Here is a 23,326-nt window from a genome sequence, read left to right as displayed (position 1 = left end):
TCAAGTTAAGCAATTTAAGTTACCTTGCAATTTGTTAAATCCTGTTAGAACAATTTTTTTAACGATCTGTATTCGAAAACAATTTACCAAGCAATGAAATATATGGTGTACATTGACAGCTCGATTACTATCATTTTCTACTCAACGTCTATTTGTCCAAAAAGCAAGAAGTTTCTTTAATTACTGTTAATGATCAGTGTAATTAATTTCATAATTCAATAGCGTTTGTGTATTACCTTATTTTTAGGAGAAATTTTATTCTTTATTTTAGTATTCCTCATACGATACTTCGTTGCTGACTCAAATAAACCTAATTATTTTTCAAGAAATACTTTTTGCCGAGTTTAAAGTACGTGTACGATATTTTCTCATCTTGTCGTCGTTATCCTAAGACTAATGGTGTCTCATAATATACAACAAGTTTGATTACTCTGTATAAAGCTCAAAATAAAGTTCTAACGTATTGAAGCTTAGGTGACTCAAATAATCCTAGCTTACTGTACGTTTCGGACGAACAATGGTAATGTCGCCAAAGATAGCGAATTTAAAGGCGATAGTAAGTTCGAAACGTGATGCGATACGCGCGATAAAGCGATACAGCATGTAGCGCAATCGAACGCCGTGCCGCTTAATTTTCCAGCGGGCACCGTGCAATTACATGCTTGATCGCATATAATTTTCTAAAATGTTTATCTACCTAGTAACCACACGATGTTCGAACGGTTTCGTATAAAATTAGCGGAATTTCATTTCATAACAATCGCACTTCTGCCGCTGCCACAAGTTACGCGGATATTATCTTGCGTGCAACTTTCCTGCGTCAGAAACGAAGCACAATAATCTCGTACTAGCTGATAATAATAATCGTCAGCCTAATAATCGTGACCTCTTCGTCGAATGGAAATTCCATCTACGCTGAGTTCCACAGATCGTTCGCTTTTACACGTAACGTTCTATCGTTACACATTCGATCGAATGTGCACGTCGAAATAAAAAGATAAATGCTAATTTTTCTAAGGCGAACCTTGACAAAAATAAACTTAATTCAGAGATTAATTGGAAATAGTTGGACACTTAACATAGAAAACTTTCAATATATTATGTTTGCTATATAAAATTATTTCGAACTTTTATTAATATTGTAACGAAACACGACTGTCACGATTATATTAATCAAATTTGAAACCAATCTGAAAATGTATATAGAAATTACAAGATAGTCATTGCAAACATACATTTTGCACAAATTATTATTTGAACAGTCAATTGTTAATTATACTAATAAGCTACATTATTTAATAAGACCATCTTTAGCACTGATTCTAAGTATAAAACCATTGTTCGTGATATACGCTAATTTTGTATTAAGTATACGTTTGCAATAAATGACTTGTAAACAAATCTCACCAATATAATCACGATAGTCGTCGTTTAAAATTAAAAAATACAAGAATCGCTAGTAATCGTGGTAGTCTCGAACGCCATTAAAATTAAAAAATACGTGAATGTAGTTTTAGACTTGCTTGTACGTACGATTTATTTCATTTATTTGTTTCGCATATTTACATGTGCTGCATGAATCACGCGTTGTTGTTCGTTTCTAGGTAAACATTAACTTCGAGGCAAAGATATTAGTCGGCTTTGAACGTTGATTTGATTCAGTGGGAGACTTTGATTGATGTATGCTCATCGTTGAAATGGTTAATTACTTAATAATCCTTCCCTTTCCGGCCAAGGATCTTTTCACGTGCAGCCATCAGGTCTTCTTCCGTGATCTGTACTTGACATCTGTTCGCGTATATGTGACACTTTGTGTTAGAGCAACAGTCTCTGTTGGAAACGCACTGAAATGAAGAAATAAATTCGCGTTAGCGAATTTATCAGCTGGTATAAATGACATTGTGCAGCTCTGGCTGCATATTATTACGGCTGCTTTAAAATTCTATTTTAGGCTCTCATCGTCCACGAGACTCTAATTAGCGGAACTGTTTCGCGTAACCCTGTTATTATTTTTACGTCTGGTCCTCTTTATGACCTGTGTGTCAAGCTGACGTCGAACGTTTCTGATGATCAACACTCTACAAAGTGATAGTTTCATTGAACGAAACACAAAGATATTGTTTTATCTACTGCTGAAGGAAAAATGAAAGGCAGAGTATGTCGAAAATCAGGATAATTAAATATTCGAATATAAATTTCTAATATCGTTTTAAATTTCGAAATTTTTTTCGCGCTACTGAACGTGTTGACAACGAACCAACGTTACATCATTTTGTTGGTGGACATTCAGAGAAATAACAAAATAACTTTTTACTTACGGGGTCACCGTGTCTACCGCAGGAGCTGGGGGCAGCCGTAATGACGGTTGTAGCCAGCAAAACGACGCAAACGAATAGCATAAACTTGGACATTTTGCGATGTATTTTCACACTGTAAATGAGAAAAAATTGTATCACTTTCTCTTCCCATCTTGCAATGCAATTCATTTCTTGTTGTTCAATTTTTTAATCTCGTATAGCACTAGGAATTTTATTGTTTCCCATCGAACTATCATTTTGCTTTTTATTTTCGTTTGTAACGAACATTTTTTTAACCAACACTTGCTTTTTTGCGAAATTCGAGGCATTTATTTTTAGAAGAAATTCAAAACGAACTGGAATATATCAAGAGGAAAATACATCTTAACTCAATTATATCTCGCCTGAACAGATCTGTGAAAGACGCTTTCCTGCGAAGGTCGGACTCAGATTCATAATATTCTAGCTCATTACGCAAGCGACCGGGCATATGTATGAGTTCTGCGCAGGAAGGATGTACACAGGTGTTCGTGAATGAGTCATTAACTACTGACCTGACTCGTTCTTGAATAGCGATCAGAGTGACTAAAGTATATGGCCACGGCCAACCGTGTACGGCATCAATCTACTTCGCCAAGTGGTTGTCACGTATTTAGTGTGACAGAATTCTTTCGTGCTTTGTAACGGACATGGAATAATAAATACATTGTTTTGGCCTTCCTTTGCAAAATAATTTTTTCATGAGTTGCGTATTTATTATCTTTATCTGCTCGAGTTCTTTTATTACATCACTTTTTATGTAAATTATGCGAATACACAATTCTGTTATCGGTATTCATGTCTCGAATTTTTTTTCCGTTAAAAGAACAATATTTTTAATTTAATCGATAGCAACACTATGGTAAGTTTAAAATTGTCTTCTTTCCTAATTTGCCAATTTCATTTTCATTTTTTCAGATCGTTAGTAATACGTTTATAATCATAGCGTTTGATTTGGAAAAAGATAACTATCTCGATAGTTGCGTGTACAATGACGAGATGAATAACGTACTAAAATAACAATAATACGTGACAACAGGCGTTCAAAGTTCAATGCACGACCAAGTTAACGCATCGAGAAGAAGTCACTTGAAAAACATGCTGTCGAACGTTTTCGTCTCTTTGAAGATTATTCGAGAAATTTGAGAAAGTTTGGCGTTTACGATACACTCATATTTACACTTCGTACACTTCATACGATTTTCTATATTCTCTTGATATTCATTCACTCCAAGTCATATATTCAAATGTTTCACCATCTAAAATTATTTACCGATATTCAAATACACAATCGAATCGAACCAATCACTGAAAAACGGTTTATACGTGAAACCTATAGCTGTAATTATATTATTTTCCAACACTTTTTCACGATGATCAGTTTAAAAACAAGTTGTTGCCAGCTATTCAGAAGTAATTCGTCCTTCACGGAGAAACTGCGCAATTCTACTCACCAGAAGTGACTTGATCTGTAGGAGCGATTTCACGGCTCTTTCTTCACAGCGAACGTCTCAAGAGTTCGACCTTAACTGATTTCTCAACTTGAAATATACTACGCTTTTATACCGCAACATCGCGTCACTCTAACCGCTGTTTAAGTCGTGTATTACACATACAGCATGCGGCACGTGTGCGTAGATGGAAGAGTGCTGGGTAATAGCGAGAAATGTTATATTTCTTGCAAGCACACGTGATTCAATTTCAAGAAATGTTTGTGCAGTTGTTTCGCTCTTTATTACACCGATGAGTTCTCGTTCCAACGATTAGCTCAGCTACTGAATGAATTTTTCACGTCTTACTTTCTTTCCTCTTTCCGATCTTCTTATTTGTGGGAGGAAATTTGAAATTTTTATTGTAGAATTTTGTGAACAGCAATTATGTCATTTAGAATTATTATATATATATCATATTAGAACAATATGGTTGGAAAATTGTGTTAAAACTTATTACTGAAAGATTAATCGAGTAGGCTTGTTACATCATTATTAATTAATGTGATTATAGATATTACATTTAAATTGATTAAATTATATTAATATTTATATGTTTCAATTCGTGTTAATTTATATGTTTAAGTGACTAACTACAATTACGTATTTAGAAGATAATAGAAGATAAGTATAATACAAAATTATAATTAATAATGAGCAGATCTTTATCTTTCAGTTATAATTGTTATGTAGATTACATGTATATAACTATAATATAACTGTCTTTCAACATATTTCATCATACTTTTCAAAACAAATGCGATGGGAAAACTAAGGAGTCTGTCGGAAATACGTGATACAGTTTGTCCTTGAAAGTTGAATGTACACAACGTGTATATGTGCAACAAATATATTTTTATCTGTTTCTTTCTGGTTATCTGTAAAACATTCATAGAACCTTACATCAATAAAGTATTAGGAGCGCATAAAGTAATGCTTTACGATCATTCCTCTCCAAAAAAGAAAAAAGAAGAAAGGGAAGAGAAAAAGAATTAATTGAACAGATAACGTTTGGAGAATATAAATTGCTGGCGAAACGCGAATAAGAATAACAAGGAAGATAAAATAGGGAAATCCGTTGTCTTTGTTGCTAACAGATTTCATTTTTCAATTTCACAATATACTGTATGAGCGTAAACAATGAAACGTTACTTTCGATCTCTATCTTCGAGTTCAATCGTTCTGTCGTATGTACAAATCCTTCGTTTCCTTTCTACGTTAATAAAAAAAAAAAAAAAAAAAAAAAAAAGGAAGGAAAATAGAAAATAAAGAAGGGAAAGGCCACCTATTAACTTATAGTAACTGAAGATTGTTCTGGATCTGTTATTTAGTTTGTATCTCGGCAAATCCGAGGAAGTCAAAACCTGCCGTACTATTTTCCCCACAATTATAATTCACTCCGATTATACTCTAAACTGTATAACAATTGAAAAGAGGCAGTCACTGCGAACATTCTTTTTCCATTCGTCGCTATGAAATGGTCGAGCACTTTTTGCTTTCTGCACCGATATTCCATCGACTGCATATTGCAGGCTTTATACATTCCATTGATCTCCCGACAAAGCCCTCTTGTTCTTTAATTCGCTTAATAGGAAACAACAGGAAAGAAAACCGAATCATCCGGTAATATTGTCCTTTTATCCGTAGACGGTAGCCAAGTGAAAACGTCGATTATTTCTCTTTTCCTTTCTTTCGCTCTTTTTTTTTTTTTTTTTTTTGTTTCTTTTGACGTCACTGAATTTCACGTACAACGAGCCGGCGCGCCGCAACCGTAGCTTTCTCTCCCTCCTTGGTAAATCTGCTTTTGAAAAACATCACCATACAACGTCACAACTTTGCAATTTCAAAATTAAAAATTTTTTTACGCATCTCGTTGTTTGTTTGTTATGCAATTTCGTTTACTTATCGTTACGATGATGCTACCACTAAACTGCCAAAAGATTAGGTCATTTGAGAACTTCGACATTTTCCACGCAACGTCCGCGGAAACGGATGAAGTTTCAAATTATGTTGCTACGTTATATGTAATATAAACGAGCAGGGATAATTTTTCGTTTATTTAAATAACAACGTATGCCAACAGTCGTAAATAAGACTCGTGATATGGTGAACCTGATAGCACAATGAACCTTCACATAGAACAAATGAAAATTGAAACGTTTTACAAAAAAAAATGTTATGAGAAGTATTTCTTATCTTAATATTACTTTTGCGTTGCTATCAGCAGATATTTTTATCAGTCACTTATTTCTTTTTAGCCGTTGATTCACGTCGTTCCATATGATTCAACTGTTATAGTAACAACGAAGACGACGAAATATGTATCGATATTTTTAAGTATTTTATTGCGTGTTTTCTTTTTATTTAATAAAGAATGTTCAATTCGAACGAGGATACATATTTATACAATTTGTTAAAAAGCATCAAAATTTATTAAACAAAAATTACAAATGTTAAAGTATCTTTTCTATTTTCCTAGAAAAAGATAAAAATCCAGAAGGGTCGTTTCTGTGATGGATAAATAAAGAGTTTAAGGGGAAAAGCGAAAACATAAATAATTTTACATAGTATTTAATCAATTGGATAACCAGGAGGAAATGGTCCATTTCCAATAGGTCTTTCGTCTTGTCCTAGAATATCCGCTGAATTTGGCACACATTTAGCTGCATATGTAAGACAAATAAGATGCCGACAACAATCTTCAGACACTGTACACTAAAATCAGAAATACAAAATAATAAAATATTCAATATTAAAAATGATGTTAAAACTTGGAGCTAACTGAAGGTAACTAAACTGTACTTGATACTTTATATATTTAATATATTGATATTCGTTGTATAATAAATATATTGAAATTCAAGCTTATACAAGCTCGAATTACGAAGTTTTATGATACAACTTTTCGATAAAAAATTATGTAAGTTTTCATATATATATGAGTATAACGATTACTCGTGTATGTGCATATTTCACCTTCATAACAGAATTTTAACATTGTCAATTCGATAGTTGCACGCTTTTTGCTCGTGTTAAATATACATTATTATTAAAAGAAGTCTACTAATACCAAAAATGAAAAAAGATGACGAACGAAAACTACTTCTCTTAGTATGAAACTAACTATAAGGCATCAACCTTTTCTTTAATTTATCGTCATATTTTCAACAAGATTATTGAAACATTGTCGTAAAATAACGCTTAATGTCTTGTCATCACAAAATTACATATAACGTAAATGCTACGTTCTTAGCACCTGTAAACAAAATAAATGTGGCTTAAGATCTTAGATAATAGAAGATCTTGACTATTATCTTCGAACAAGTGGAAGATATCATTGTAGAAGTATATCATCAATATGCACGACAGATATATTATTATATGTTTTGTTATTTCATATTAACGAAATTGTGGCGAAGTTGTATCTACAGAATTGTTTAAGATTAAACGATAAACCGTACGCACTGCATTAGGTATACTTAAAAATTACTAGCAGCAGAGAAAAAGTCGTATATGCCTTTTTTTAAATAATTCGTAAAATAAAGTTCATGGTATTTTACATCTTTTATATTCTTATATGTCATAAAAGTGATGTTAAGTTGTAATACTATAAGTTGTCTTTAAGTAAGCGTCAGCGACGATTTAGATATGACAAAAATAAAATGTGTCACTTTGATATGCAAAGAATAACGTCATGCACATACACTTTTCAAGATACTACAAGCAAAAATATTGTACCGGAAAAAAAAAAAAGAAAATTTAATCGTCGATATCGATATCCAATATTATGTATATTTTATTTTACAAATTTTTTTAGTTTTTCAACACATAATTAACTTTTTTTCATTAATTATCGGATCTGTTATAAAATTACATGATTCCCCCGATTTAAATATCAGAAATGTCTATAATTTCTAAGATGATTTAGGAAATACAAAGGAAAATACATTATAGGTATAAATGAAATACCTTGAAATTAATATGTTCTATAAAGAGGAGTACTTCGTCAATAAACATTGTTCTTTTTGTACTTTATAAGTTTTATGCCTGATGTACGTACCTGTCCCAACCAAGGGCTGCAAGTGCCGGTTTCTTGCGATTGAGTCAATAGCACAGCAGTAGAAACTACCATAAACATCAACGTGAACAGTAGAAATCGCATTTTAACAGCTATCGAAGCTGCAATAATTATTGAAAAGAACATGATATAATTAAAGATTACTGTAAGCATAGAAATTAGGAAAATATGATACGTACAAGAAATAGAATAAATATTTTAATTAGGCTTAATAAGCAAATTGTCCATTATTCGTGATTATTCTCCTTATTTATAAACGTTTCGTGCTAATTACATATATTTCTATACAGAGATCTAATAGGAAAAACATAACAGAAGCGTTGTGAACATAACTGCAAACTTTTCTCATATTTCACGTTGAATTCCGTCCGATTGCGCATAGCTCATAAAAATTCACCATTACATTCGTTTTTGCTGTTATACTTGCGCTATACAAAATGTGCAGTGAAATTGAAACATTACTTCTATTACGTATGGTTGAGCGGGTTCTGCGATTATTCCTCAAAAATTTAATAATTATGTTTCACAGAACAGAGATTCGATACGATTCAAAGCGACAAAATAGATATAACGTAAATTTTAAATTCCTTCCAGTATGAAACATTTGTTTAAATCATTTTCTTTCAGATTATCGGGTCCTGGAATTTTCTGTTTCATTAAAACTACAATTTATCATTATTCTGGACTAAAAATGCGATTAACATTGACAGTATGAATGCCAGTTATAGCATATATTTATATCAATAATACTAATTGAGGAGATTTCTAGAAAACTAGTATAATTTTATATATTAAGGCTGGAATAATAATTATATATTTTCCACTATAGTTTTTGATAAGCGAACTAATATAGATTTAATATATATGTGTGTCTATTTAATGCAACTTGATACTAAGGTGCTATATAAAATTAAAGAATGACTTGTGTGAAATTCAGATGAAATTCAACGTAAAAATTGAACTTAATATAAACGAAAGATGCTTGAAAGAAAGATTATAAAATATTTATTCTGTTATATTTGTTGTAAATGTTAATTCAAGTTATGTATTCTTTTAGAAATTTAATTACAATGAAATTTACAGTATGTGTGAACGGAAACAGCAAATTAGAAAATACTTCTATATCTTGAGAGTTTTATTCAAAGTAGATAAAGTAATTGCAGTTAAATAATAATAATTTGATGTTTCAGATCACAAATAATTTTAGAGAATATAAAGATATACTAACTTCTATCTGTATGCTTTCAGCGTCGAAGTACGCTTTAAACTGTCTTGTAAACAGTAGCTTCGTGTATTTATACGTTCGACGTAATTGGTCGAGGTTGAAATTGCAGACCCATTCATGTTATCGTGAAATGTCATTGTCGTATTGTTATAAGAAGTTCAGTAATTTCTTGCGAGCCTTAATACATACAGCGTAGATATAACGATAAAATACGTATTAGTGGAACGTTCTTTCGCTTTATCATTTCAATTTATTATTAATTAGTATGTAGTAAATAATACTATAAATACAGTGGTGTGTAAATACTTTTTGTAACCGCTGTATATATTTATCATCAAATTTTACTAATAATATTAATTTAGTCAGAGCAGTTCCGTAATTTATTTACAAATTATACCGTACATAAATTTATCTTACATATATAAATTTAATTTAACAAACAGAGAAAGATATAGGACCTTGGATAAGGAAAATTAAGGAACAATAAATTTAGCACAAATGTATCTTATATTTATTATACATAGGCATACATATATTTATATAGAGGAAAATAAATTCAATTTTAAGATTCTAAATATGGCGAGTATCTAACTAGATTCGTAAGCAAACGAAATAACATTGATATCAATCGAAAGATTGATTGGAAGATTCATTGCCGGCCCAGAAAACGTGCGCGGCTTGATCTTGTAGTTAATTTTCCGATACTAGTGGTGCTGGAGGACCCATTTTCTTGGTACATCGGCGAGCCCACGGGTTGCATATCAACGGTTCACAGCAATCTTTGTCATCAGAGCACTACGACAAATTACAGCCGATGATTAGCCATACGAACGAGCCAATTAACGCGTGACAAAAATTTCGGAAAATTCCCAGACGACGCATAAGTTTCGTTGGTCTCTAAAGAAATATCTGGCTACATTACGTATAGCTATTGGATTGGAAAATTATTCGCATAAAATTAATCGTTATTCAGATTAGTCAAATTATTTGAATTCGAGAAACTTGAATTTAAGCTTTTATTTGTACGAATCAAGTTGTATGAATTAAAACTACTTAAATTTTACCCTTTCGGGATTGAATCGTTCCTTAACTTGCGAGAAAATTTGTTTCCTATTAATTATTAATAATAGAAACACATTTTGTCAATAGTTCTATAAAGTAAAAATAATATTTCAAGTCAGGTAAAGGAACAAGTGTATGTATATTACCATTTGAACGAATAATCACTGTAATCGATGTTGAAATAAATAAATAAAAGGAAAAGGGTAGCGTAATTCCAAGCTACTTGAATTCAAGCAATTGGAAGTAACTTGACTAATAAGAGCTGATTAACGAGAACGAGTAAAATAAAATGATAAAATTCCCTTAAATGATCCAGTATCAGCAATACACTAAATTGTAAATAACATTATGCTATCAATCACAAGTGTTCATTACAAAGAATAATTAAGAGAATCTCAATTCTAACTGAAATTTGCAAAGATATTTTAATTCGAATGAAATAACAGATTCAAATTAAGCCTAGTCCAAATTGACGGATTCAAACAGTTGAAAAAGTTTTGCTTAGTTTAATATAATAACAAAATTGGTACTCTTAAGTTCAATTTTCATTGTTAGCAAATTTACTTACTATTACACCTGCTGGTCTGCAACCCGTAATGGCTGAAATGGCCAATAAACAAATGAAGAGAATTACGAACAGTACTCTCATTTTAATCGCTTGATGTGATTCCACAAATATAGAAACTGTAAAATATCGTACAAAAATTGATATATATATATATATATATATCGAAAGAATGAAGCGTAATTATAAAGATTGCATTTGTTTGTTGGAAACAAATTTAGTATATTTGATATATAATTAAAACTTACCTTTCTTAGATTTAGCTTTCAGTCTCTTTGATGTAACTTGTAACGTCTGAGCATATTTGTTATAACTTTGATATTTATATGATCCGACAAATCTGTAGATAATATTTTTTCTATTTGGACGGGACACCTTGACGAATCATCAAACTCTATTTGTGATCGTCACGGATACCACTGCATTTTATCGAGATTCACCGACTACAAGGTAAACACCGTATTGGATAAACATATTGCGCAAGCTTTCCTGTTTCGCAGAAATCCACGAGAGAGAAAAACAAACCCCCTGTCGTCTCTTATCTTGATAAAATAATTATTTTTCTGAAGATCGTTGTTTTGCTGTCAATTTATCATTTTCTTCCAAGAAATTCGATCGTAATCTCTGTTCATAATTTTTATCTCGTAAGTGTTTATTTCCAAATTAATAAACTTATAATTAGATATGCTTGTAAATCTATAGTTAAAATTCAATTGACATTAGTAACAATAGGTATTATTACACTGCAATAATAGGTAACAAGATAGTATAATATATTACATGTGATAATAAGAAATAGAAATTTACATTTTTTTCCAAAGTTATTGCAATCACGGTATACCTATAATATTAAAATATTATTTTTCTTCGTAAAGGATATATCTCGACAGAAATTTTGTTCACGTGCATAGAAATAGAAAAGTTATACAAACATGAATGTAACACAAACGTTTTTTCTGTTAATGTTCCATTTTTAAAGTCACACGTATATGTGTATGATACTTGTACGTGTCCTTTTACATAAAAGAAAAATTCATGTCATTTAAATAATTTTAAAATACATAGAATAATCAAAGTATAGCAATCGTTATTGTTTTAAATTAATTGTCGAGCTGTTACCAACTTCCAGAATTGCAATACGATCGTTATTCCTAAAATGAAACTTTTATGTCGTGTTTCCAGGTCGTCATTAATACGTCGATCGCTGGTCACCAACATTTTCAGGAAATAGCATAATTTGAAAGTATAACAAACACTTGGCGTTTTCACCAGTTGTTCGATCGAATCGAGCGATTCGACTGGGTTACAAGGTAAACGAAATTGATGCAAGCAGTTAATTTGTATGATTGAATTTTGCACGACGTTGTGTATTCATTATTCTGTTTGTTGTTAACCAGGACAATATTGAAACTTTATGTAAGAGTTCTATGTGCTCGACAAATTTTTGTACTCGCATTTCCAGATCTTCCTTTTTTTTTATTTTGACAATGCCTCGAATAAGGTTCCTTTTATTATCTTTTTCCCCTTTTTATAAAAATTTCTCGTTGCATCGACTTCCGAATCATTGATCAAATGCAGATTCTATGAATCGAAAATAGTAAAGTTTCATACGATCGAATAATAACCGCTTTGACAAGGAATTTAATAATTACTAATTTTCTTCTTAATTTAGTAAATTGCATAAACAAGCAATCTTTATGAAAAGTTCTGTACATTTTATAAAAATGAATTACTTTATTGATTCAAAATGTATATCATTTTGAAATGTTAAAATCGTTGAGGTTTATTATCCGTTATAGTTCTTTAATTTATAATATATAAATAATATTTCTGCATTTTGTAAATAACGTATAAAAATGAATATAGAATCAACGTGAGATAGTAAGTATTATTATTATTATATGAAAATTTTGAATAAACAGGAGATATATATAGCCACGTGTGTATATCGATAGATGAACTTTCAAAATCAGCGCTTTCGACAAAATAAGCGGCATAAACAGTTACATTCATTTGTATTTATTAATTAATATTACATTGTATATTCTAATTAAGAGTCGCGCGTAATTATTGTTTAACTATAAAATAATTATCTTATACCACTGTAAACACATTATTTAATCGTCTCCCTTTTAAAGGCAATCCGTATCATTCTCAAAGATAAAGTTTTATTTGTCTTATCCTCTTGATGAAATCTTATGCACAATGATTTTCCAGCGTAGTGAAGGAACTATAAATAGAAGTAAATAGATTTAAGTGGTTAAAAAGGGAACAAAAACTTGTTATCATTAAGATTGAAGACGAATACAAGATATCTCGTTCTCATTGAATTATTTAGAGAGAAGGATGTGCTATGCGAAAGACTAACATGTTATGAAATTTTTATGATGTAAAATTAATTTTGTAATTATCACGAAACTAGTTTGAAAGAAGTTTTATGATTAAAAAAAAAAAAAAATATTTTTAGATAGGGAAACTTCTCATGATCATTTTCATCTCTTTAAATAGATTTCTATATTTTTAGTATTATAATCATGTAGAGCATAGAAAAACAAATGTTACGATTCGACAAACTCGACACGTCGAATTCAACGACAAATATTATTACTCCACTCTCAACTGATTTTAATGATTTTAATCCATTCCTTGCTGACGAAATGCACATAAAAAAAGGTATCTGTTGCCGTTGCTACTTACTACATGTTCAACATCGTCAAAATATTGTAATAGATGTTCAAAATGCTCTTCATCAGCTTCCAAACATTTACGCGTTCTCACTCGAATAGACAGTTGCAGTTAAGTCAACAAGAACACTTGAAAATGCAAGTACGTACTTCACCACGCATACGTATCGTTTTTCTCGTTTTCAGTTTTCATGCTATTAAACTATTCCATAGTAGTGGAAGCTGAAAGTGCTAAATTTTTTATTGTCCGAAACTATTCTAAAGAACGAAAACATTGGAATAATAAAATCACAAAAATTACTTAATCCACTAATGATGACAGTGAAAGGAAATGACAGTGAAAGGAAATAATACATATATAGATTTTACAATATAAAAATAATAATCTCGTTGATATTTTTAGATGAACAAATGCGTAATGAGTTTATTATACGACGATCTAATACTTGTACCAGTATATCGTCTAATACCGTACAACCTATACCGAGCGTATTTCGTATTGCCGAAAAAAATCGCGATCTGACGTGAGTCGTAACAGCCGATCGCATTTTTTTCTGCGAGCTGTCGACGATAATTGGCGTAACACCGGCGTAATATTTCAAAACACCTGCCGTGTAACGCGTTCACATGTCGTACGGCCTATCAAAACCGCCCTCTAAATTGATTCAATTGTCGTTCCCCGAGGGAAAGAGAGGCCTCCTCGTGCGCTTATTTTTTGGGAACCCGGTAAATCCGTTGACCGCGACTGCTATTACTTTTCTCTGTTTTTTCTGCGTGCTCTTTTTGTTGTTGCTTTTTTCCCCCAATTCCGACGCTTTTCTCGAGGCGTTTCTCGGGGCTAAAAATTATTGTCGTGCGATCGAACGTTTCACTCGCTATGGAAATGCGCGTTGCCGATAAACTTCCAAGCTAAATGTTTCAAGGCGTTAAATCGTGTACAACGTGTTCCTTCTTCGCTCGCTGAAATTGCTTTTCCGAGATTGTTATTCGGAAAACGATTCTTTTCGATTCTATCCGCAACAAGTGGCAGGATATTAAAAAAATTTCATGCGGAGAGTAGTACAACTTTTATTGGAAACATTTAGCGATTTCGCATTCTACGAACGAGGAAATGAAAGAAATGAAGTTGTTATGATAGTGGTGCGCGATATATGTATCCACTCGATTAGTCCATACGATTTTAACTTATTTTGTATTTGCCTAATCTTTTAAATGACGAAATAAATCATTTTATCTATGGATAACTTTTATCTAGAAATTGCTTGCTTCTTCTTTTTGAAGCATAATGTTCCGCCTCGAAGTATTACGTAACTGGAAATATTTAACGACAGTAGTAAAATAAAATCTTGAATAATAGCTTTTAGTTCTATTTATATGTAAAAAGAAATTAAGCGTTTAAAGATATGAAAAATATTATTGCATCGAAAATCGAATGTTGAATTGAAAAAAGATTTCAAGGTTATTCGATAGCTTTTGTTTCAAATCGAAGTAGTTAGGCCATATTTTCCTTTTCATTTCCAATTTTATATCGCAAATGGAATTTTTCATTAAAAACGTTGAGCAATATCGCAAGATCAGATAGGATTTTTACGAAATTAAAAAGAGCGATATCGAGAGGTTTGGAAAATGCAGCAGTAAACGGAAAAAACATTATAAAATAAAACGCACCGTCGAAAGTTACGAAGTAACGAAATTTATTGTTCGCGCGATCATAAAGGATTCGCAAAATCGTTTATGGAATTCAATATCATTTATATTATTAAAATTTTATCATGGCACATATTTATGCCGGTGCTGTTGGAAATACAGTCACCGAAACCTTAACAAATTTGAAATCACGCACTGATATCACTTATCGCTTTAATATTCATTAACTTTTTAATCGATTGATGTGACCGTAACAGATGTAATGAATGATAAAGGTAGTATATTTACATCTCACAAACTGTATTTACTTATTTGCATTATATCGCTTCAATTCTAATTAGCTGTGTACAACATGTACGTACATATCGAAGTCGGTAGTTCTAACGTTGACGTGTATCAGTCTATATTTCAATTTTGTGTTAAAGTTTCTTTTTTTTTTTTCTTTTTTTAAGGCAACATGGTTAATAATATTACGTCGAGTGAAAAAAATTCAGAAAGTAGCAGATAGTATTACAAGATTACAATTACTTGGATTCGCTCCAAATAAGAACGTAATACAATCTACATCGTTGACAAATTTGAAACCTGTAAATCAGAAATTCTGATCTATTGGCAAGACTCAAATTATACTCACTGATATAGAAAATGTAAACGATCGACGAGTTATGCAACGAGTAACGCGTTAGCAATTCGAAAACGAATCTGGCGGTGAATTTTCTGAACGTAGAGGAAAAGAAAAAGAGAACGAGAAGGGGCAGGTGAGAGAACGAGTTTGAGTGACGAGAGAGCAACGAGCTGCTTGAATCGACGATCACGTGTTTTACGTAAACACGATATTATGTATTATAAAATGTATGCAACCGGGGCTCCGTTAACCGCGAATAATATTTCTCTCTGACTGATGAACACGGCTGGTCAAGTGCATCATTGCTTGCAATTTAATACAATGAAGACAATTAAAACATTTATCGAGCGCGGTTTTGATAATCGGCAAACAAACGAGCGACCAGTCATTTTATCGAAGCGATAATTAAATGCCTGTTCCGATTAATTCGTTGCATCCGAAAGAAGATCAAGCTGTTGCGCTCCTGTTGCGCCGATCGAAGTGCCCGTCAGGATTACCAGACTTTTTCTTTTTCTTCCTTCAAGTTATCGTACTTCGAGTAAGATCCTGGATTAGTTTAATAAATTTAACAATATTCAACGAAGATCGATTTCAACGTTTTGCTTAATAAGCGATCTCGTCTTTTCAAAATTGGTAAAAGGCTGGAAAGAGTTGATTTTGGGAAGAATTTGGCTGCTCATTAAGAGAAAATTACACAAGACTAATATAGTGAATGAACATATTGTTTTTTAATTCTTCCATACAAATTGTATCGTATATTTTCGAGTCTGATTCTTTTACTGGGAAGTTTTAAAAACTTTTAAAGAATTTGAGGAATGTTATTATTAAATTTCATGTACTAGAGTCTTCAGTAAAATCGAACATAAGTTTGTTCGAATAACAAGTGACGAGTATGTTTTCATAAAGCCTCTTATCATAGGTAAATAAGTCTTTAATCGAAAAAGATTTAAAAGAGAAGCATCGGAAAGTGAATCATTTAGCGTATCGTAGTCATTATCGTGTAATTGTTTTTAACCTGGTTTATATAATTAATGCGTTTTCAAATGATGTATTCAATGCAGCATATTATCCAAATTAACTTTTGCAAATTTAACAATTATTCCAATATTACAAGCTGTAATGTTGTAAGTGGAACTGAAAACTGTCAGTAGTTATTTGCATCATTATTCGGATAATTTCAGAATAGTTGCTTCAATAAATTATTCGAATACGTAATGAGGAATCATTTGAATATGCAGATAGAATAATATATTACAAATAACCAATAATTATTATCCAGGCAAAATATTCGACCGAACGAAATTCATTCGAATAATTATTGTACAAAAGTACTAGATAAACATTTATTTAAACTAAAGTATATATTTCTCATACCTATTCTTCACGAAAGAACGTAGAATGTATGAACTCATAGATTATGAGTGAGATTTAAAAGCATTATGATATCGTGGATGATGCGGTTGAATTCTTCGTAAAACTGTACTTTTATTAAACATAATGCTTGTTAATTAAAAAATGAGATCTACGAAACTGAACTGTGTCATTCCTTTAGCTAATGAGCCGTATCACTCTTCTTGCAAAGCAATGACGCGTGCGGTGTCAATAATTGCTTATCTAAGATTTCATAACGTAAACTTTTCAGTCTTCTAACTAGTTTTATGTTTATCATTTATGTTTCCTCTTACATCTATTCATTGAAAGTGAAGTTATCTTTCCATGTTTCGAATACTCCAAACTCATTTTCCTATTACACATGAATATAACAACATCTAATAAATTTGTCTACGTTGCTCTTATCAGATATTGCGTTAGTCGCACTCGATAAAAGTGAAAATTCGAACATTGTTTATAGAACACGAGCGTTGCGAAGTCATCTATTAAATTTGAAGAACCAATATGCATAGCCTACGTGGTCGGTGAAATAAGGCGACGTTTATCAACCTCAGGGTTAGTTACGAGGCGATAAAAGTGATATCTCTTCCGAGAACGGCGTTGCGTTCCTAGTCTTTGGAAAATTATTAAACGAGTTTCCACGAGGAGGACTTGTTTGTTACGATTCTCGAGTAGATTTCCGCGATATCGATTGATTTTCAGGGTTAATATCTAATTATACGTTCTACGATTTCAGTTTATTCGATTTTTCATTTAGGACAGATAAGCTTCGATGTTGTGACTCGCTAGGAAGGGAAATACGTACTGAGTTTCCTGTAAATATCCTTCTTTAAAAAACAATGTTATCAAGGAATTTTTATTTGTAATTGAACTATACGATGTAGTATATTTATCTTAGTTAAAAGATTTATATGTTAAATGACAAATGATTACTTTATACTGCTTAAATATCCGTTTGAAATAAATACTTTCACAGGATTAGCAATTCAATGTTAATGATGACCAATTTAAGAGCAAACGTTACATTTTAGAAGCGAACTGTCAGTTACTGTATTCGACAAATATACCAAACTGATCAAAATGTCTAATTTGTCACAGACATTCTTCATAAACATTTCATAGATCTGCGAAAGTGGATTATTTGAAATTTCAATGATATTTTATAAAATATATAGGTAATATATTTCTTCGTATCTTTTTCATTTTCATTTTTTTGATTCGAAGTACTATGCATTCGATACATGTATTATTTATTAACTGTCGGTAGTTCTGGAATCAAAAATTTTATTAAACAACTGAAAATTCGAACAACATGCTGCTGGAGTTATCGTGCTCGATTTTCCTGCTTCAATATTTCCCATTGTTGAAGACCCAGTTACTTGTTGCTGGCGATTACGATGTTGCGTGTATCGTAACTGAATTAAAGTTGGCCTCTAAGACGATGTCTGCATTAGAATCGCGTGCAAACGGGGTGTGTGTGTACACATTCCACACGCACATCCGGTTTGCATTTCCAGGTACTAATAATCATTTTCCTGTACACGTGTCGCCTTAACTTCAAGGAAATTCTGTGGTTAGGTGAAAAGGAAATTAGCATGGACGTTCTTAGCAAGGGGAGAACAAAAAATTGCATCGTTTACGTGTCTCGTGGGGTTGATAGCGATCAGGGTGAATCGTGTAGTCACCTAAAAGCTGATCGTTTCGAATTTTTCAGATAATCATCTGACGAAGAAGCTATTCTTAACAGTAACTGTAATTCTCGTGATAACAATTCAGCAATGCTTTTGTAACAGGAATATTCTATCGTATTTTATTTATTGATTTTTAATTATTCTCAAGGTTACACTGACAAATTATACGCTCTTCAAATAACATTCTCGTTTCTCTATTTTACCATATCGAACGAATTATGTCAAATTAAATTAAAATTGGAACTAAAACTTTATCTTATTAATCGAGTTACACGTTTTACGGTAATCTTGATACGTCGGTCAATTCGTATAAATTAAAATGAACTTTCTGTGCTACTTCTAATGGTCTACTTTAGTGTAGCCATATATTCTGTCGGTAATTTCCGCGTTATTTTTAAAACCACTATTTTGGACGATTTACCAAGAATTTATACATCATAAGTAATTTCATAGATGTACAGAATTCAAGTATATGTTGCGAGAAGCTTCAGCTTATGTGACGTTTGTGATATATGTGAATTATATGAATTTTACGAAACGGTGAAAAGACCGAGAATATTACTTTGTTGTTTCTTCATCGTTGTCACTTTCATCGTCAATTCTTTCTTCCATGTTTACAGCCCGTTGTTCTTATCGATTTATCACCTTATCTGACGACGAAATACTCCCCAGAGTTCGTGTGCTTTCCAGTCACTTAAGTGATAAATTTTCGCTGCTAACGTCGAGCTGTCTTTAGTGGTTTTGCCTGGCAAAATCTATTGCTCCCTTAGTTGGCCATTTCATGGCACTTAGGCTTGTCTATCGTCTGTTCTGCGCGTTACCGAAATAGTGGCTCAAAATTACAAATAGATTGTTATAAGAGATGACCAGATTTCAATTTTAGAAAAGAATACAAAATTCAAATTTCACTTATGTACAATGTGTTTCGTGTATTTTGGACTGATTTATTCTTAGTTACTTTTATCGATACAAAAATTTATGTCTTAAGAAGAAAAAGTGATTCAGAACAGAGAACATGATGACATTTCAAGACGTTTCTTCTCGAAATCATCTTTTTCGAAAAGTTGTTAAACTCATGGAGATTTTTCTTAAATGGAAGGACAAATAAATGCAATTTTGTATTTTGAATATTATGTATAATTTCTTGCATTCGTAAATGTAACGAAAATAATGAACAATTTAAGACTAACGAAACATTTCGTACATAAACTTAAAAGTTGATTAAATTGTTATTTTAAATAACAGTTATGAATGCTTTTAACTGATACAAATTCGAATACTTTTGTAAACAAGCCAACACATGTAATAGGTTGGTGAATTTATAAAGATTTAGTATTTCAAAATATTTCGTGGAAGATAGTCATGCTTATTAAGTTTGTTAGCTTCATTACAATAATATATAGATTCAGTTTATTTTGCCTATCTTAACCACTTTCTCGTTAAAATATTGACAGTGTCATTTGTATTCGAAGCAGTTACCTTTGTTGTAGTAAATGGTTTATTGCATACAAATGCACGTATGTATACATAAATACTTGTACAGATGAAAATAGCATTATGATATATCAAAATACCATTAATGTAACAGACTGCAAGCTAACACGTATACCAACACGAGAAGTGCATGTAACAAGTTATTAAAAAATTACACCGTATATCAGGTACTTTTTCATATTTTAATGAAATGATGTGAATAGTGCGCAAGGAAACATTTTCATATATCGTTGTAACTGTTCTAAGTAGTAATTACAATTAATAATTTATTAAAACAAATGATAATCGTCTCATCATTTATGACACAATTGTATTTTTCTAACGTTAAACACCTTCTCAAATTGGTGGAAAATATGACAAAATTATTATTTGGTATTCGTAACTTCTCGTTTCAAAATTTCACATTAGATATTCTCTTAAAATATCGCAAATCTTTCTTTTTTTTTTTAATGAGAGGAAAATTAAAATATACGAATTCACTGATTACAGTAAGATTAACTCGTCTTTCACAGTAAACAAGTAGAATTTTAAACTCATCCTCTAATTGTTATTTATCTTATGCGATTCCAGAACAACTTGTATAAATCCAATGTAGATTCATTTTCTCGCTCTCTATCTCTCCCTTCCTATTTTCCGGTTTTTCCGTTCTTCTCGGTTTCGTCTTCACGCGTTTCCTATCTCGTCTCTTTCTTTTCTTGGAAATTCGCCTTCGTACCGAATTCTCATCCCTCTTCCTTCTGCGGCTTCAGCCCGTTTTCTCTTGACTCGGTTGAAGTGCCGGACAATTTGATAATTGGATCTGCGGCAGTGGCGTGATTTACGTGCACGAGGGTCCAGCTGACCATTCGTGCGGGGGGCACGCGATGCATCCACCCTCGAAGACCCCAAGTGGAGACAATCGGCTTGGAGAGATGCGTCTTCTGCGAATTAACTAAAATTACGTTACTAGCACGGCTAGACGATGTTTTACCACGCAATTCCAATGATAGGACAAATTATCGCGTCACATGTTCCCATTGTCCAAGCTTTCCGGAGAAGCGACTTTTACTGTTCGTTATTATCCTACGAAGAGTTGGATTTATTCGAATTAAAAATGTATTTAAAGTTTATCAAAAAAAAAAAAAAAAAAAATGGAAGGAATATTTTTTTTGAAAATGTGAATTTTTCTTCTTAAGGAGTAATGTCTTTTTCCTGTAGACATTGCCGTTTCTCTCGTAGATGTTACTAGCGTTTTTACTGTTATTACTCGTTGTTATTAATTTGTACGACTTTTGGAACTGGTGGTTTATGTTGAAGCGATCATCGCTTCTAAGAAAACTCTACATCTGGTCTTTTAGTTTTCTCAAGCAGCGAAGCCATCGACAGCGTATAGACAAAAGACTGCGTCGAAGGCAGACCATAAACTGTAGACAGGCGACGATGGCTTCGGGGTTTTCAGTCATAGGGTAGCACTGCCAGCGTGCGGATCTGAACCAGCTCAATTATATTCCGACTTGTATTCACACTTCAGTATTACAATATATTTTCTACCTTGCAATTTATCCACGCGTTCCTTTGTTCACATACATTTAATAACCTCAACAGTTTATAACGTTAAGACAGATGCTAAAATTGTACGATTATGCGAAGAAGATGATACGTTCAACAGCACAAAAATGTGACATATTTGCATATGTCGTTCTGTTTAGACTGTCTCAGATTATTTAGAAAGTTACAAGTTTCATTTTATATTTTAACTCGTTATATTCTAAAAATGATATTCCTCAAGAAAATCTACAAAAGGAGAAAGATCGATTTTTTCAGAGGTTTATATTGGAACATCCCCTTAACGCAGGATCCTGTATCTCGCCTTTACTTTCCCTTACCTACAGCAGTAAATAAACTAAAAATAAAAAGAGGGGAGAAGGGAAGTGAAAAAGAAATAAAGTTGCACGATAATTTTCCGATCTTGGTGGGCACTGATGATGATAGCTCGGTTACCGGGTGTGAGACGAAAGAGAAGATATAAAAGAAGTTGAAACGGCCGTAGGAAAATTGCCTGCGGTTCGATAGCGAGCCTCCGGATAGGCTGTTCGCGTTGAATCGAATTCGCGACGCAAGAAGAAGGCGACGACCCGTAAAATCAAACGACGAGGTAGCAGAAAGAACCTCGTAAAGCTTCCTTGCCGTTGGGTGAAAGCTGCCGACACGATCGCTGCTTTTTCTCTCTCTTTCTTTTCACACCGATGGCAAGTTGGCCCGCGTGTATCTCTTGCGCGTCGCCATCGTCGTCGTCGTCGTGCACGGCAACCGTAAAAGAGAAGCAGGAAAAACCGTCACCAGAGAAATAAACCGGCAGCCGGTTGTTTCTACGTTTATTCGCCACTCTGGCTTCGCTGAACTTGGAACTTGGAAATTCGTCGGAGGGTTGGCTTTCGTCGCGCGAGACGCTCCAGGCTGACGAATCTTTCCACAGACGTCTAGTCGATATTTCTTTCAAACTTCTCTGGACGAAAAAATTTCATGTGAATATACATTTTCTCTTTCTCTTCCTTTTTTCACGCTTTTACGTTTATTTGTGACACGTTAGCCAGAAATAGTTTTGGAAAGATGGATATTTTTTTTTTTTTTTTGTTTGTTTCTTATTAAAGCGATTGAAATTTATATGAACTTATATATTATATAAACAAGCAAAGAGAGAACTTAATAAAAACTATGGTAAAAGTTGAAAAAGATGAGATAAGAGCGTGGAAAAATATATCATCGGTTAATTATATATTTACATTTTGATAATATACATTTGAAAAATTACTCGTGGAATGACTTAATACGTTAAAAACGGGAAGACCGATCTGTTCGGTTATGTCTTTCGCGGTAACACGAGTCGATTTTGTATATCGTTATTTAATATTCTCAACGGCATTAAATATTGTTAATACGACCGGATAATAAATTAATAACGCATAAAGCGTGATTAAACCGAGCCAGTTAATTGATTACCGTGGTCCGCGAAGTAAAAAATGACGACCAACGAACGACGATAAACGGTAATTTACTT

The 23,326-nt window shown here is 32.4% G+C and overlaps 2 protein-coding genes across 5 annotated transcripts; both read right to left on the bottom strand.

The window, feature by feature from the left end:
- Positions 1 to 1,519: 1,519 nt before the first annotated feature.
- On the bottom strand, positions 1,520 to 3,947 carry LOC139992594 (omega-conotoxin-like protein 1). 2 transcript variants are annotated; one of them, XM_074111981.1, is made up of 3 exons: positions 3,791 to 3,947; positions 2,319 to 2,430; positions 1,520 to 1,844 (listed from the first exon to the last, which is right to left on the bottom strand). In XM_074111981.1, the coding sequence occupies exons 2-3, from the start codon at positions 2,409 to 2,411 to the stop codon at positions 1,710 to 1,712; spliced, it is 228 nt and encodes a 75-aa protein (XP_073968082.1). In that variant the 5' UTR covers positions 2,412 to 2,430; positions 3,791 to 3,947; the 3' UTR covers positions 1,520 to 1,709. The 2 variants fall into 2 exon arrangements, with proteins under 2 accessions (XP_073968082.1, XP_071869652.1); XM_072013551.1 differs by lacking the exon at positions 3,791 to 3,947 and adding an exon at positions 2,655 to 2,695.
- A 543-nt stretch (positions 3,948 to 4,490) lies between these two features.
- On the bottom strand, positions 4,491 to 9,280 carry LOC139992595 (uncharacterized). 3 transcript variants are annotated; one of them, XR_011801158.2, is made up of 4 exons: positions 9,133 to 9,279; positions 7,887 to 8,005; positions 4,979 to 6,541; positions 4,491 to 4,704 (listed from the first exon to the last, which is right to left on the bottom strand). XR_011801158.2 is itself a non-coding variant. In XM_074111983.1 (4 exons), the coding sequence occupies exons 2-3, from the start codon at positions 7,986 to 7,988 to the stop codon at positions 6,398 to 6,400; spliced, it is 246 nt and encodes an 81-aa protein (XP_073968084.1). In that variant the 5' UTR covers positions 7,989 to 8,005; positions 9,133 to 9,280; the 3' UTR covers positions 4,491 to 4,704; positions 6,391 to 6,397. The 3 variants fall into 3 exon arrangements, 2 of the variants coding, with proteins under 2 accessions (XP_073968084.1, XP_073968083.1); XM_074111983.1 differs by having other exon boundaries at positions 6,391 to 6,541; positions 9,133 to 9,280; XM_074111982.1 differs by lacking the exon at positions 4,491 to 4,704 and having other exon boundaries at positions 6,227 to 6,301; positions 6,391 to 6,541; positions 9,133 to 9,280.
- Between the last annotated feature and the right edge of the window lie 14,046 nt (positions 9,281 to 23,326).

This window comes from Bombus fervidus, chromosome 11 (assembly GCF_041682495.2).
Source record: "Bombus fervidus isolate BK054 chromosome 11, iyBomFerv1, whole genome shotgun sequence".
NCBI classification, from domain to species: Eukaryota; Metazoa; Arthropoda; class Insecta; order Hymenoptera; family Apidae; genus Bombus; species Bombus fervidus.
The sequence above is the reverse complement of the archived record's forward strand: the minus strand, read 5'-3'. Positions and strand labels throughout refer to the sequence as shown.